The following is a 16,856-nucleotide window of genomic DNA, read 5'->3' on the forward strand; positions in this document are numbered from 1 at the left end:
AGAGTCATTATACAATTTTAGAGCAAGAATACATTTCAGGCAATCAACGTGGCCACCCATTGTAAATTGTAGTCACGTGACAGGATTTAAACGGTTCTTTTGCGTTGCTTGATTTGTTTTTTATTCGAATTTGACTGATGTTAAAAGTGTTAAAATAAAGTTAAACGTGTTTTCTGCTATTTATCCAACAATTTGTGTTAAGTTTGTCACACACAAATAATACGTAGGTAGCGAAGTTTTCCCATAGGCCTACTAAAACAGTGTTTAAATAAAGTACAAATGACATTAAAGAAAAATGTTAGTTTTGTTAGCAAAAATAAATGTAATATAAATGTAACGTTAATATAATAAAACAGAACAAATAAATAAAAAATATGATATATATACAATGAGAAAAAATATTAAATAAGAAAAGTGCAAAATAGAAACATTTCCTTAGATACAAAATGTTACCAACATAAAAATTTGAGTGAAAAGTGTAAAAGTGGTCATACTTACACTGTCGAGGTAAAAGTGTGTTACTGAATACATTTCCAAGGTTACATGGAAACCTCCATAAGTAAAACAGTTAAGCCCTATGTTATCTACTTGTAGGCCATATTAGTGCCACTGTATTAGACTGAAAACTTTTATGTTCTGTGATGTTATTAAGACATGAACATAACCCAAATACATAGTTCCGACGTACACATTGACACGTTCTTTTTGGGTTTTATTATAATGATAAGAATCTAATCAAAGCAAGTTTTTGTATAAATCTTAATACAAGTGGTAAGTCTTATATCCATAAATGTAAATACATAAAGTATTAACATCTTCAAAAAATAATTGAATTTGTTTAAATACAGTCTCAATGGCTATTCATTAAAAAAAACATAAAAACATCTCGTTTTACCATGTTTAATAATCTTTCTTAATATGCTTTCACCTTTATTTCTGTGCTCTCTTTTTTCTTCTTTTTCATTTCTTAGGACATATTTAAAACAGGCTAGTTTTATATCATTTCTCTTGTGAGCTCTTATGTCATAACTTGTTTATTGTTTAAAAGACTGTTTGTATGTTTCTGTATCCTCGTTTGATAAAATTGCAATAATTAATAAATAAATAAATAACACTCTTAAGAAATCTCACAAACAACTTTAACAGCAATGCACATCAATGCTTCAATTCACAAAATAGGCCTACTCTGTACAAGTGAGGCATAAAAAATCAATTGTATCTAAGGCCACATTAATTATTTTAATATAACTGCATTATTTTAATACAACTATATTAATATTGTAACTTTATTACAACAAGGTTGACAAGAGACATTCTTATTATTTGCAATATAACCGTAGCATTAAAGGGTTCAAAGTGCCCCTTTTAAAGAAAGTCTTTTATTATGACATTATTATACCGGAAGAATATTCCTTCAACACAGAGGAGCGGCAGTTATGGTTTGTTGTTGGTTGTTGTCAGTACGATAGCACTTAGATGACAGATTTTTAACGAGCTGTAGTAGCTTTAAAGCCTTAAGTGAAACATGTAAACCCTTAAAAGCTACTTTAATAACTTTATTTCTACCAGTTATAGCTCAAGCACCGGCTGCTAGACAGTGCGCTGATTGACTGAAACTCATGTATGCTCCAATAAACCATTAAAGATGCAAACGACAAGACCAAAAGCTGGGAAACAGTTGTCTTCTGCTGTTGAAAAGAACCGGGCACGTAAAACACACATACGCAAAATCACGTACCGGGTCGGATATAATTGGAACCGAGGTGGTAGACTTAAAGAGCTACGGATAAGGTAGGACTTCATTCATTTACAGTTGAAGTACAGTCCTCTATTAGTTGACAGTTGAAGTGATTATTGCATTGATTGTTTTAGGCACCTTGCTCGAAAGTTCCTTCACTTGTGGATTCAGAAGACATTTGGACGAATAACAACATCACAAGCCAGGTATGTGTTTAATTAGTGCACTAAAAAGTCAGTCTGTACTTATTTAATAAAATTTGTATTTTCTGTTTAGATCTCATTATTGTAAGGTGATCTTGAGGAAGACCTTAGGAGCTTGGAAAGATGAGTGGTGGCACGTAAGAAAGGAATGGACCCTAAATATAAGGGCAGATTGCCATTATACGTAAGTTTAGTCTCATATGCTCACAAGGATGTATTTATTTGATCAAAAATACAGTAAAAGCAATAATATTGTGAAATGTTTTCTATTTTAATATGTTCTAAAATGTTATTTATTCTTTTGATGGCAAAGCTGAATCTGTATCTGCTTTTTCTCCAGTCTTTAGACTTGCATGGGGCTTCAGAATTCATTCTATTATGTTGATGTGTTGCTTACAGGGATAGTACGCCTAAAAATTCCCTCGATTTGTTCCAAACCTGTATTAATTTGTTTCTTCTGCTGAACACAAAATAAGAGATTTTTAAGAATATAGTTAACCAAACAGTTGATGGACCCCATTGCTATATATAGAATGGAAAAAAATACTATTAAAGTCAATGGGGTTTTTGAAGAGAGGCGTCTATTCTTACCTAAGCTTAAGCTACACCATACATATATGTCCTACATCGGGTCAGAGGTCAGCCTTCCGCCTGAACTCGACTCTAATGAACGTGCGTACGGCCATTGCCTGAAGCCAATGATTATAGTTTTTTTTTTTTAAGGTTTAAATATAGATATTTTTCTTACAAAAACTGGCATTTATTAACCCAATGGAGTCGTATGGATTACTTTTTATGATGGATGGATGGATGCGCTTTTTGGAGTTTTTCAGAAACGTGGGCACTATTCAATGCCATTACAAAGCTGGGAAAAGCCAGGATATTATTTAACATCAGTTTTAAATGGTATAATTTTCATTTTTGGTTTCACTATTCCTTTAATATTTTGTGGAAACTGCGATTTAAAAAAAATGCAGGACTCTGATCTTTTTTTAAATTATTAATGTCTTTTCTTTCATTTTTTTTATTATTTTAATGCATTTTTGCTGAATAAAAGTATTAATTTCTTTCTCTTTTGAACGGTAGTGTGTACCCCATCCCATACTGCAATGGGGTGTTTTGTTTTGTCTTCAATGTTTGTTCTGTAGTCAGAGAGGAAAACACTTTGCTTAAGGGCTAGGACCTCAATGATCACCACCTGTAATATTTATGTCTTTTTTCTTTTTTGCCTATTGTAGGTATATGCTGTACAGCAAAACATTTCAAGCCTGGCAGGATTATGTTGCTGTTCAGAGAGAAGAAAAGAAGAAACTGCAACTTGCAATCAGATTTGGTAAATAGACTGCTATTCTATTAATATTTGAGTTGAACAAACAGCTGTAACTGAATATTTGTACTGCAGAGACGGAGCACAAACTGCGGTGTGTGTGGAATGGCTGGGAGCTGTACCTGGACATGTGTCGCATGAAACACAGGATGCAAGAAGCGGCAGTACAGCGCGAGAGACTCGCTGTGCTGAAGTGAGCATTGCTCTCATTTGGTGTTAGACCAACAATGCAGATCCACATATATAAAGTGAAGCAGACCGATACATAATATACAGTGTTACAATCCTGGTGTAGGGTTGGATTGTAACATAAATGACAGACTTGAATATGACAGCAACATTTAGAGAAAAAGTATACAATCACAAATAAATCAATATGTTTTACATAATACTTTATGATAATTAATAAATAAACAACATTATTTGAAAAGTTTGGGGTTGGTAAGATTTTATTGTTTTATGCTTTAGTCTCTTGTGCTGCATTTATTTGATCAAAATACAGTAAAGACAGTAATATTGTGGAAAAGTATTACAATTTAAAATAACTTTTCTATTTTAATACATTTCAAAATAGAATTTAATCCTGTGATAGCAGAACCCATGACTTCAGTCTTCAGTGCCACAAATGATCCTTCAGAAATCATTCTAAAATGCTGATTTTATGCTAAAGAAAAATGTATTATTATTATTAATGTTGTTAACAGTTGTGCTGCTTAATATTTTTGTAGAAACCAGTGTGCATTTTTTTCAAGATTTTTTATGATGAATAGAAGCATTTATTTGGAATAGAAGTCTTGTAAAATTATAGATGTATTATTTACTCACTTTTGATTAATTTAATGCATTCTTGCTAAGCAAAAGTATAAATTTCTTTTTAAAAAATTCTAACTTTTGACAAATAATTTATATAAGATATTAAGATGCATGTGTAACAGTTAAGTAATGCTTATGTATAGTGGCTTGTAAGTAAAATGCTAATGTGAAATATTTTTGTGCATGTGTTGGTTATTAAAGGTGGGTTTGGAGTGTGTGGAACATGGCACTACAGCACAGGGATGTGGCGTACCATCAGGAAGATCTTGCCTTGCGACACTGGGCTCACACTGCACAAAGCAGAGTGAGTATGAGCATGTGTGAATATAAATGTCTAGTTTGAGTGATCTCTAAAATGGCTGTTCTTCACAGGCATGGCTGCACTGGAGAGGCAGGATGAAACATGCCTGTGTTCTGAAAGAGAAGGAGTCCAAAGCTCATCGTCACTATTGTCTTCAGCTGTCGAGACATACACTTCATGGATGGATAAGACACACAGAGAACAGACAGGCTAAGAACAAGACAACAGGTGGCATTCATTTTTTTATATTTATTATATGCACTACTGTTCAAAATGTTGGGGTCGGAACGATTATTTTAAAAGAAATGAATGCTTTTATTCAGCAATGACTAATTTATCAAAAGTGAGAATATAGACATTAACAGTGTTACAAAATATTTTTATTTCAAATAAATACTGTTCTTTCTATTCATCAAAGATTTTTGAAAAAGGAATGCATCACAGTTTCCACAAAACTATTAAATATCACAACTGTCTTCAGCATTGATGATAATAATAAGAAATGTTACTTGAGCACTAAATCAGCATATTAGAATGATTTCTGAAGGATCATGTGACACTGAAGACTGGATTAATGATGCTGAAAATTCAGCTTTGCCATCACCGGAATAAATCACATTTTAAAATATATTAAAATGGAAATATTGTAATAATATTTCACAATATTACTATTTTTACTGCATTTTTGATCAAATAAATGCAGGCTTGAGAATTCTTTCAAAAATGTTCAAATGTTTTTACAAACCCCAAACCTTTTATTATTATTTTTTTTGTTGCTATAACTTTTTATATATAATTGTATGCATTAGTTTATCTTGAATCACATTTAATTTGTCTTCTGTGTTGCAGCTGTTGCTCAGGATGTATGGCGTGTCTCTGTGCTGGAGAAGTTTTGGTGTCAGTGGTATAATGTGCTGCAATCCAGGCAGGCTGAGAAAGACAGAGGACAGAGAGCAGACCAACTGGCCCAGCACGGCTCCCAACGGCTGGCGTTCTCCAACTGGAGACACTGTATCTTTGCTTACACCATTAAACAGACAGTTCGCATTTACTTTTATACTCCTAGAAGAAATGAAATATGTCGATGAAAGCATGATGTAGTGCAGTTGTTTTCCTGATCTGTTATGTAGATGTCAGTATGTGCTCACAGAAGGCTAAAAGGGAAAAGGCTGCCATGCATCACAGACAACTCTATCTTCTGGTTAGTGGTGTACTTGTTCTTAGAGGTTTTAACATGTTTTTGTTTTTTTATGTGTTATGTAGCTTTCTTTTTTTTAATTCTTGTTTTTTTATGATGGTCTTGTATTTCTTCACAGCGGTTGGGTTTAAAAGGCCTTACTCTAAACGTCACTCACAGTAAAACTCATCGTCTCAACAAGAACCTTAGTGTCCAGCATCATCATCATCACATTGTAAGAACAACACAAATAGAGAACATATACACAACACATGACAGAACTGTCCTTACACGTAATATATTTGTGGAAATAATTTTCCTTGATAATTTTTTCTTTAAATTAAAGACTTTATTGGACCATGAAAACTAAATTTCCATACTAAAATCAGACCGTGATAACAGCAATTATTAACACCTTGTCTACCAGTCATCTATCGGTAATGATTATGAATGTTACGTTGTGCCGAGTTTAATTGTCAGAAATGGATACTGATGTTTTGCAGTTGCTGGAAAGGTGTTGGAAAGTCTGGCAGTTGCGCTTGGATCAGGCTGAGGACAGAAGTCTGCAACCCCAGATGAGTGTTGCACAAACTCATCACAAGTTAGTCACATAAATGAGTTTCATTTTTTCACAGTTCTGCTCGTGCTTTTTAATTTGAAGCATGTTATATACTCAGCAAAAAAAAGAAAGATCCTCCCACTTTCAACTGCTTTTTTCCCAGCTAATTTCTCATGTGTAAACATTTGTATGAACATTTAACAACTGAGACATAATCGGAACAAATTTCACAGACATTTGACAAACAGGAATGGAATTACGAGTCCCTGAACAAAGCGAGGGTGAATATCAAAAGTAGCAGTCAGTATGTGGATTTTACAAAAATTATCTTTAAAACACAGTATCCTATAAAAGGGATGTTTCTTTATTTGCTGAGTTTATATATTTTAGGTCATTAATAAACATGAGTTTGTCTGTGAGGCTTTTAAACGGTTGTTATTAATCAATAGGTTCTCTGTGCTGAGATTTTGCCTTGATCGTTGGAGAAAACGTCTTAAAGAGCACACACAAATGCAGGTAGCCACCACACTTTCTGACACTCTCATTATCTTAGGTCATAGGTCTTATCATGGGTCACCTGCAATTATTAATGGACTGTGCTTTTTTTTCATTGTTCCATGGACTGCACCATTTTTGCCTTAAAAATGCTTCTAATATTTTATCACACAATCTGTATATGTACAAATGTATAGGAGTTGGAACTACGTGCGGATGCCTGCTTTGCTCGTCGTATCTTCCCACGATGTGTAAACACTTGGATGGAGTTCACAGCGCAACACACAGAGAAACGAGAGCGGAAAGAAAGAGCTGAACAGCATGACAGGTGGGTTTCTGTAGCTAAGTAGTGTATGCATTTTTTTTTTGCAGTGTGTACCTAAATAAGGTTAAAGGTGTTAAGATTATTTTCAGGTTAGGTAAAGTTGAGTCTGGCCTAAATTATAAGCTTTTTAAATTACTTACAATTTGGTCAGAATACTTCTCTGTGGTATGTTCTTATTTAAAGTCTTAACACTATAAATCAAAGCCTTGGTAGGCAGTTTTTTGTAATCAATTAAATTTCAGTCAGCTCTGGGCTTCTTGTCTTCCGCTTGGGGTTTGTTGTCCTCAGCTCTGGGCTTCTAGGCGTCGGGGATACTGACGTATCAGTATTCAAAGAGGCAATCAACTTTTCAGTCTTTTATACTCCTGTTGTTTGCCGCCAAAGTTAGGTTCTAATCTTCTTGATTGGTGTAAATTGTAACTTTCCCAAAATTTCCAAGATCCTTCTCAAGGCCTCTCAGGTGCAAGCTGTCTGCCCTTTCAGCTCCTTGAACTCCAGTTATCTTAACCAAGATGGACGATTTCCTTTTAAGGTTCTAGGAGTAGAACCACAGTCTTTTGTGTCTTTGAGCGCACACACACATACACTCACACACTTCTGCTCCTCCTTTTCATGGGTAGGCACACACATACATAACTAACAATTACTATATATCTCTGCCAAAACAGTTTAAGTATTTCTTAGAAACAAAAATAAATAACAAAATTGTAAGCGATGCATTATATTCAATACTTTGGCTAAATATATGTAGCAAAAAGGCATCTACAATAAACAAGGAGGCAGTGTAATTGCATTTCCTTGATATTATATAACAATGTAGATATCCATGTCTGTGTTGTATTGTACTGAAAATATTTTCATGTTTTTATCCTCTATATAGGCAACAAACTTGCAGTTGGGCGTTTTATACATGGTGGAGAAGTTTGGAGGAACGAGGAGATCAGAGACTTGCTGAAAGAACGGTATGCTGACAACCATGAATGTACATTGGCGTTAAAAGTTTTGGGTCCGCAAGATTTCCGTTGTCTCTTTTACCAAGTAATCAGTATATTTCTTGCAGGCTGTGTTGCATGCCGAGCATGTGTGTTGTGCCCGTGCCTGGTCTAAGTGGTCCTGCAGTGCTGTACAATGTAGAAAGGAGAGATTCAAACAAGCAGCGGCTGACTCACTTTACAAACGCACTCTTCTACGGAAGGCCCTGAACCAATGGAGAAACCTCGTTGCCAACATACAAACCAGGTGTGAATCAGATAATGTAGCTGAATAAACTGAATAAAGTATTTTGATTTTGAAGTTTCAGCTTTGTTGTGTTTTGTTGATCAGTCAGAGACGTTTGGAGCAGGCACAGGGTCATGATGGGCAGCGGTGTCTGAGAAGAGCCATGGCAGACTGGCATCAGGTACGAGTTGCACAACTGGCTCTATTCACTAAGGGAAACAGCTGACAATGTGTTTTAATCATCATATGATGCAGATGTTGTTGTTGTTATTGGTTTGAAATATTATATCTGAAGTAAATATGAGCTTGTTTAACAGTATGTAGATCACAAAAGACAGAAAAGAGAGAAACTTGCACAAATGGACAAACACCACCACAGCAAATTGCTCAAACATGCTCTAGAAGCTTGGAAGGTATGAATATCATGTTTGTTTTGACAAAGTATACAGTATATCTACAAATATTGCTGTAATATACTAGTGTATTTTATTTTGTTTACTGTATATACAAAGCTTGCAGCTCTGAAGATGATAAACTCGTTGTTTTTACATGCATGCATGTAGTCGTACCATTTGCAGACTCAATCGATTAACAAAAATGTGGAGTGCCGTTACCAGGAGCATCAGCAACATCTGGTCAGGTACTATGATATATTTACTAAAATTGTTGTAGTGTTTATTTAAAGAAATGTAATCTAATCTATCTTTTTTATTATTTGTTTCTGCAGGAAAATGTTCTGTTTATGGAGAATAAACGTGACACGGCTGATGGAAGAGAGACAAAAGGAAAACAGAGCAAAATGTTTTTCTCAAAAGCACATTCTATCTCAGGTGCTTATAACATCAAAATTAGTTATATAACTGAAGTACAAAATTAACACCTATTGTTTATCAGTGCAATTTGGACATTTTACAATATATTTTACATTTTATATGTCTAATAGGTGTTGCTGGCATGGCGACAGAGAACGGTATCTGCTCATCGTCAACGTCATCAACAGCAGGAAGCCCTGAAACAAGCTCAAATACACCTGGAGAAATGTACTTTGGTTATATAAATACCACTGTTAGTAGTCTGTGCAATGATGAAATTATTCAGTAAATTATTCAGTGTTGTTTTTGTGCTGTTAGTAAGCATACAAGTGGCTTTGAGAAGATGGAGAGAGCGAAGCATGGAGGTAAAAGATGAGAGACTGGCGAATGACAGAGCCAACAGACACTACAGCAGAACGCTGGGAAAAAGAACCCTCAACACATGGACCAGCAATATTCACCATCACAAAACATATCAGGTGCCAGTTCAAGTAGTCAAGTAGTAATGTGTATATGTATATATATATATATATATATATATATATATATATATATATATATATATGTGTGTGTGTGTGTGTGTGTATATATATATATATATATATATATATATATATATATATATATATATATATATATATATATATATATATATATATATATATATATATATAATAGGGCTGTCAAACGATTAATCGCGATTAATCGCATCCAAAATAAAAGTTTGTTTTTACATAATATACTGTATGTGTGTAATTAAGTATAATTATTTTCTATATATAAATACACACACACATGCATGTATATATTTAAGAAATATTTGCATGTATATACTGTGTATATATATTTATATTATATATAATTTATATTATATATAAATATTTTACATATAAATAACACATTTTTCTTAAATATATATGCATGTGTGTGTATTTATATATAGAAAATAATTATACTCCATACACACACATATATTATGTAAACACAAACTTTTATTTTGGATGCGATTAATCGTGATTAATCGTTTGACAGCCCTAATAATATATACACACACACACACACACACACACACACACACACACACACATATATATATATGTATATGTGTGTGTATATATATATATATATATATATATATATATATATATGTATATGTGTGTATATATGTATGTGTGTATATATATAATATAATATAATATAATATTTTATATATATATATGTGTGTGTGTGTAGATATATATGTGTATATATAAACACAAATGTATGCTTTTTAGGTAATGAAGAAAAGGAGCTTTGAGCTTCACAGGTTGAGGATTTATCAGCGCTTTTTTATCTGCTGGAGAACACAAGTGAGTTTTGATTTAGCAAAGTGTTCAATCATATTCGAAGGCTATTTCACTCAGATATACATTACAATAGGGAAGAAAAGATGATCACAACATCCATTTCATGTCCACTCGGTACAGTCTTTTGTTTAAATATAGATGTTGTTGTGGTGTTAAAGCTTTCTTATAGCCTCACCTACTGTACAGTAGTTCAAGCTGCTGACATTGCATCATTTTTTTTTTACTGTCTCTTTGAAGATTCTATATTGTATTTTTGTCTGATTTTGAATGATTATGACACACAGCTGCAGAGCAGAAGAAGAGAGGCGGAGCAAACTGAGACTGCCCTTTGGCATTGGTCCCTCAACCTACAGGCCAAAGTAATGCCAGATCTTGCACTGTTTATCACTGACAATTCGGGTTGCCTGCACCTTCATAGTCTCATACAGTTTGGTCTATATGTTTTAGGTGTTTTGCGTGTGGCGACTGTGGATCGCAGAACGTCAGAGAAAACAGAAGCGTTTGACTGAGGCAGCTCAGTTTTACAGAGATGAACTGTTGAGAGAGGGTGTCACGCACATCCTCTCGCACACAGCGCACATGAGTGCTTTCTCAACTAATATTGCCCAGCACAGCTATGAACAGGTGCTGTTTCTATAGTTACTGCATATTTGTGCATTTCATTCTACAGTCTATAAAGTATATGTGTGTATTTGTTTACATTAATATAAGGATTTCCTCATCAAATACAGAGCTGTCGTCAGCTTCAGGACGTGGTAAGGCGGTGTGCCGTTCGATGGAAGCAGCGGGCACTGTGCAAGCCTGTCAAGGGTAAAACAGTGCCGTCCAAAGTCAGCCATCCCAAAAAGTGTGTGTCTTTTTTTCTGCCAGAAGACCACACCCCCATTCCTACCGCCTCTCCAATCAGGAGCCAAGCAGCAGAGCAGAAAGATTCCATCATAAATCACCTGTGAGTCAAAGTCATTCTTATTGCAAATGTTAATCCTAAGCTTATTTTTTGTTAGTTGTTAAAGTAGCTAGTAGAATTAGGTTTTTTGGGCGAGGTTGTTAAAAATAATATAGTATATATTAGTCAGAACCAGTATTATTTTAGTATCTATCAGATACTATTATAGTTTTTATTAATATTTTGAATTATTAGTTAATTATTAGTTAAAGAATAATTAGTTATGACACATCTTATTTCTAATTGATCTTCTTTTATTCAAATTTTATTCTGATTTTGAAACTTATTCTGATTTTGAAACTTATTCTGATGGACATGTCTAGAGTAAATCTGATCCTCCTGTTTTGTCAGCAGTTGGTCGGTTCGAGCATCTAGATTGCAACCAAGAAGACCAGATGACCTGCTGCAGTCTCCAGCCAAACCTCTGCCACATGACTTCAAGATCAGCAGGTGTAGTACTCGCACAAACGTTGTGACATAATCAAACACAATTTTTTTGTTCACATACTAATGAGCATCTACCTTTCTCCATGGTGCTTCAGTAGTCAGAGGGTGTCTGTACGAGAGACTGCATTTCCCTCAGTGTCCTCCAGCAGTCCTTCCTTTCCTTCTCCGTTACTCTTAGTCCCTTTGACCCAAAACCCACTGGAATCACCTGCAATGGTACCACAACCTAGGATCCTCCCAGTCAAACCTGGTCCTCCAGGATATTTTGCTGCTACCGGCCAGGACATACTACTTCCTCCATCTTCATTTACTGTCTCAGTATCACATGGCAAGGTAATCATGATGCTGTAAGAACACTTGTTTGTTCTAAGGCTAGGACAAAAATAGGTTTTATCTTTTTCCCCCCGCCAGTTTTTATTTACTCTGTTACTTATTCTTGTTTTTGTTTCGTCATCTTGCCTCCTATTAGAAAAATTGTAATCTGGTATAATTGTGAATTTCCTATTTTTTCTGTTTTACAGCAAAAAAGCTTAAGGAATCAGGAGCCCCTACTGCATTCTACTCATTTCACTTCCCACCTTCTCCCAAAACAAGGTAAAAAAAAACTTAATCTTTCATAGTATGAAGTAGTGCTGCACGATTAATAATTAAAAGACCGTGACCTCGATTCAAACACCCGCACAATCTTACTCCTAAATGACAACAATTCGACTTTTAAACCTTTGACAAGTACGATCAAAGCGAGCATTCAAATCTCAATTGGCACTGCTGAGCCTGAGGAAGCAGATGTCATGAAACCGCTTCACAAACATTCTTTTCAACCACACAGTGTTATTTTTTTCTGTTACAATAATTCAAATTAAGATGAACGTTTATATATATATATATATATATATACAGTGCAATGCATAAGTTAATACACCCATGCTAAAGTTGACTAAAAAGAGGAATAAAAAATCATATTTTGGAAATTGAACTTAATGCCTTAATTTAAAAAATTAGGAAAAATCCAACCTTTTAGGACACCAATTTTCTTTGTGAATGAATAATGTATCCTATGTTAAATTCCCATAGAGGCAGGCAGATTTTTATTTTTAAGTATTTTTTTTTAATTAATTTATAGGATACTATGCATCCTGATAAAGTTCCCTTGGCCTTTGGAATTAAAATAGCCCCACATCATCACATAGCATTCACCATACCTAGAGATTGGCATGGTTTTATTTCAGTTAGCCTAAAAGCTAGTTTGATTTGCATTGAGAGATGATCTTATGGAAAGTACTCCATGCCAATCTCTAGGTATGGTGAAGGCTATGTGATGATGTGGGGCTATTTTAATTCCAAAGGCCAAGGGAACTTTATCAGGATGCATAGTATCCTAAAAATTAATAAAAAAAAAATACTTAAAAATAAAAATCTGCCTGCCTCTATGGGAATTTAACATAGGGGTGTACACACTTATGCACCATGTATTTTGAGGAAGAACATTTATTTATTTACGATACATTATTCATTCACAAAGAAAATTGGTGTCCTAAAAGGTTGGATTTTTCCTAATTTTTTTAATTAAGGCATTAAGTTCAATTTACAAAATATGATTTTTTATTCCTCTTTTTAGTCAACTTTAGCATGGGTGTATTAACTTATGCATTGCACTGTATATGTATATATGTATATATATATATATATATATGTATGTATGTATGTATGTATGTATGTATGTATGTGTGTATGTATGTATGTGTGTATGTATGTATGTATGTATGTGTGTATGTGTGTATGTGTGTATATATGTGTGTGTTTATAATTTGGAAAGCATTCAGAATAGAGAAAAACACATTTTGAAAGTAACTTGACACTATAAAAAAAGATTGTATCAATTACATTGTTACACCAGTAGGTGGCGACAAGTGACTGTTAAAAATGGGTTTGTCATTGAATCATTCAAGAGATTCGTTAAAAAACGCAGATTCATCCAGTAATGAAACAAGTGAAGTTTGTGTGATTGAGTCATTGAATCATTCATTCAAACTGATAAAAAAAAAAAAAAAAATGATGAGTTCATTTATATATACCAAGTGATTTTTGCTTGTTTATGTTTTCATTTCCGTGACACATTTACACTTGTCATTTTGTCCGGGCTGTAGGTATGCATGAAAGATTACCTGAGCAGGAAGAGGAGAATGAGGAAGATGAGGCTGTGGATGTGGAGCAAACAGAAAAACTCACCAAAGAACTACTAGATATTAGACTGGAAATGCAACGATACCAGCAAGACAGAAAACAGTTACAGTATGTTAATCTGGCTTTCAATGGGATGAATATACAGTGTTTTGAATTATTATTCTAATTGTTAAAGTTGTTATAATTAATTATTTATTAGAATTATAAATACATTCTCAGACACACACATATATAATTGTAGATTTGCATACTATTTTTGTACATTTTTTGTTTGTTTTTCTGATGTGATCCTGCTGTAAAAGTCACAAATCTCCTAAAATTGAAACCACTACTTTGGGAAATGCATTTTATGACTGGAGCTGTTTTTTGTCTTTGAAAAAAAGTGAATTGACCCTCCAGCTGTAGTTTGACTGAATCAACATATTAAAGTGGGTTATTTATTCTAGCACACACAAACTTGGCTTTTGGAATGAATAGTTGTTTCTGCTGTGTTTGAGTGACTGAGGTGAACATATTTGGCTTCATGTTAAATTAGGGAAAGGAATGTTTTGCTTTTCTATTTTGTGTTCGAACAAAAGGGGTATAACAAATATCATCACCTTCATATAAAAACATTGCATCTAATGAGATGTTTTCACTAATATAGTGAAATCAGCCTGCGTTTGTGTGTGTTTAGGACATGGCGTAAGCTCCAAAAGATCTTGAGTAACTGGCTCGCAACAACAGGCATTGAGGGAGAAACTGAGGAAAGAGAAAGCGTCTTAAAGGAGTTAAGTGAGGTATCCATATATCTTTCTTTCTTTCTTGCACACACTCGTAAACAAATTCACATCTTTAAATATGTACAGTAAAGGATTAACAAATAACAAGTGGAGGCAACACTCTTGGTTCCTCAGACTGCACTATCGCACAGAGGACACTGGTGTGTCATATTTTTGGAGAATTTACGTAAATATAAATCGAAATTCTCAAAACCAGCTGTCAGTGTCACTAGATAAATATTACAGATTGCATAAACCCTTGCTTTTATGTATGATGTGCAATACTGGAAAGTGGAAAATATTAGACATTATTAAGATCTGATATTATAATAAATGTAACATTTATTATCTTTGTGCTTGTCATTACATCCCTAGGTCTAATGGATTTTGTGCATTATAAAATATCTTTATAAATATTCTAGTTTTTGCTCTGATGAGACCGTAGATATTTGTTAATCTCTGGTTTTGTTCATTTTAATTTTCAAAATAATTTTAGTAATTTTTTAATATTATGTTTCTTTGCAGCTTGAGAGTCGCATTTCTTCTCTATCTTTGAGATTAAACAAGCAGAAACCCACCATGATGTGCCATGCTGCCAGAGTTAACACCATCCAAAGCCAATTACTACCGCCCATGGTTAATACAAAAACACCTACCAAGTTTGGAATATAGACTAAGGCTATATTGTGCAACCTGTTATCCCAGTAATAATTCTAAACAATATTGTATTTTTGTAGTCCTTGAGTCAATTTAAAACCTGTTTTTTATTTCAGTATTTATTTATTCAAATACACTGTACTTCATTTTTAATAAAGCATTAAATCACATATTTTGATGTTTTGAAATTGCTTATTAGGGCCCGAGCACCGATGGTGTGAGGACCCTCTTGGAATTGCTCTGTTTATTATTATTATTATTATTCTTCTCCGCATTGAATTGCATTTTTGAGGGCCTAAACATGCGCGAAAACTCACGAAACTTTGCACACGCGTCAGAACTGGCGAAAATTTACATCTGATATAGGTTTCAGAATTGGACGGGGCAAAATGGCTCGATAGCGCCACCTATAAAAGTTCAACGGAGTGCGCCTCCTGCAACGTTCCACGTACGTGCACGAAATTCGGTACATACGTGTAATGACCTAATACCTACAAAAAAGTCTCTTGGAGCATAGCCCTAAACACAACAGGAAGTCAGCCATTTTGAACTTCCTCTCAGATTTTTGTGCAGTTTTTGCCATTTTCAGGCCTCGTACTTTAACGAACTCCTCCTACAGTTTTAATCTGATCATCTTCAAATTTGGTGAGTGTAATCTTAAGGCCTTTGCGACGTTAAATTGCGAAGATCTTGAGTTTTCGTCGAAGGGCGGGTCCTCGGCGGCCTTACAAATTTCGATGTTTCGCCATGAAACAGGAAGTTGCTGTAACTCAGGCATGGAATGTCCAATCTCCCCCAAACTTCACACGTTTGATAAGAGTTCTGTCCTGAACACATGGCCATGCTCATATTCAGTTATAGTCATAGCGCCACCTGCTGGCAACAGGAAGTGACATGTTTAACACTGTTATGGACTCCTAATAACATATAAAAAAGTGCCAGCAAGTGCGAAACATGCTAACAACATACTAGAAGCATGCTAAAACATGCTAGCAAACTCTTAGCTAAGTGCTAAAGCATGCTATTATTGCAATTAAATAGGAATTTGCTGTAACTCAGGCATGGAATGTCCAATCTGCCCCAAACTTCACACTTTTGATAAGCGTTCTGTCCTGAACACATCTACATGATAATATTCAGTTATAGTAATAGCGCCACCTACTGGCAACAGGAAGTGTCATGTTTAACACGTTGATGCCATTCTAGCAACATGTTAAAAATGCCATTGAGGTCTAAACATGCTAGAAACATGTTAAAACATGCTAGCAATACTTAGCTAAGTGCTAAAGCATGCTAATTCAATGAAACAGGATGTTGTTGTTACTCAAGAAGGCAATGTCCAATCTGCGCCAAACTTCACACTTTTAATAAACGTTCTGTCCTGAACACATGACCATGCTCATATTCAGTTACAGTCATAGTGCCACCTGCTGGCAACAGGAAGTGACATGTTAAACACTGTTGTGGACATATAAAAACATATAAAAAAAGTGCCAGCAAGTGCTAAACATGCTAACAACATACTAGAAACATGCTAAAACATGCTA

At 34.5% G+C, this 16,856-nt stretch overlaps 1 protein-coding gene across 6 annotated transcripts; it reads left to right on the plus strand.

The window, feature by feature from the left end:
* The first annotated feature begins 1,385 nt into the window (after positions 1-1,385).
* Positions 1,386-15,482, plus strand: sfi1 (SFI1 centrin binding protein). Of its 6 annotated transcripts, none has more exons than XM_079884551.1 (32): positions 1,386-1,439; positions 1,570-1,791; positions 1,873-1,944; positions 2,015-2,125; positions 3,180-3,274; positions 3,344-3,461; positions 4,283-4,385; positions 4,454-4,610; positions 5,232-5,393; positions 5,513-5,583; positions 5,699-5,794; positions 6,063-6,160; positions 6,568-6,634; positions 6,811-6,941; positions 7,819-7,900; positions 7,999-8,177; positions 8,262-8,337; positions 8,474-8,569; positions 8,720-8,796; positions 8,884-8,986; positions 9,100-9,196; positions 9,287-9,447; positions 10,243-10,317; positions 10,599-10,673; positions 10,762-10,938; positions 11,046-11,263; positions 11,612-11,710; positions 11,803-12,040; positions 12,229-12,301; positions 13,855-13,999; positions 14,568-14,670; positions 15,178-15,482. In XM_079884551.1, the coding sequence occupies exons 2-32, from the start codon at positions 1,646-1,648 to the stop codon at positions 15,322-15,324; spliced, it is 3,648 nt and encodes a 1,215-aa protein (XP_079740677.1). In that variant the 5' UTR covers positions 1,386-1,439; positions 1,570-1,645; the 3' UTR covers positions 15,325-15,482. The 6 variants fall into 6 exon arrangements, with proteins under 6 accessions (XP_079740677.1, XP_079740678.1, XP_079740682.1 ...); XM_079884552.1 differs by having other exon boundaries at positions 11,615-11,710; positions 15,178-15,480; XM_079884556.1 differs by having other exon boundaries at positions 11,615-11,710; positions 14,568-14,660; positions 15,178-15,480.
* Positions 15,483-16,856: the final 1,374 nt, after the last annotated feature.

The sequence above is a fragment of the Squalius cephalus genome (genome assembly GCF_949319135.1).
Source record: "Squalius cephalus genome assembly, chromosome: 10".
NCBI lineage: Eukaryota > Metazoa > Chordata > Actinopteri > Cypriniformes > Leuciscidae > Squalius > Squalius cephalus.

Bases quoted from the DNA above. Each gene is read 5' to 3' on its own strand.
- sfi1 (XM_079884551.1), top strand. From the start codon at position 1,646: ATGCAAACGACAAGACCAAAAGCTGGGAAACAGTTGTCTTCTGCTGTT. The intron at 5,394-5,512 runs GTATCTTTGCTT...TCTGTTATGTAG, and splicing joins GTTCTCCAACTGGAGACACT to ATGTCAGTATGTGCTCACAG. The intron at 8,178-8,261 runs GTGTGAATCAGA...TTTGTTGATCAG, and splicing joins GTTGCCAACATACAAACCAG to TCAGAGACGTTTGGAGCAGG.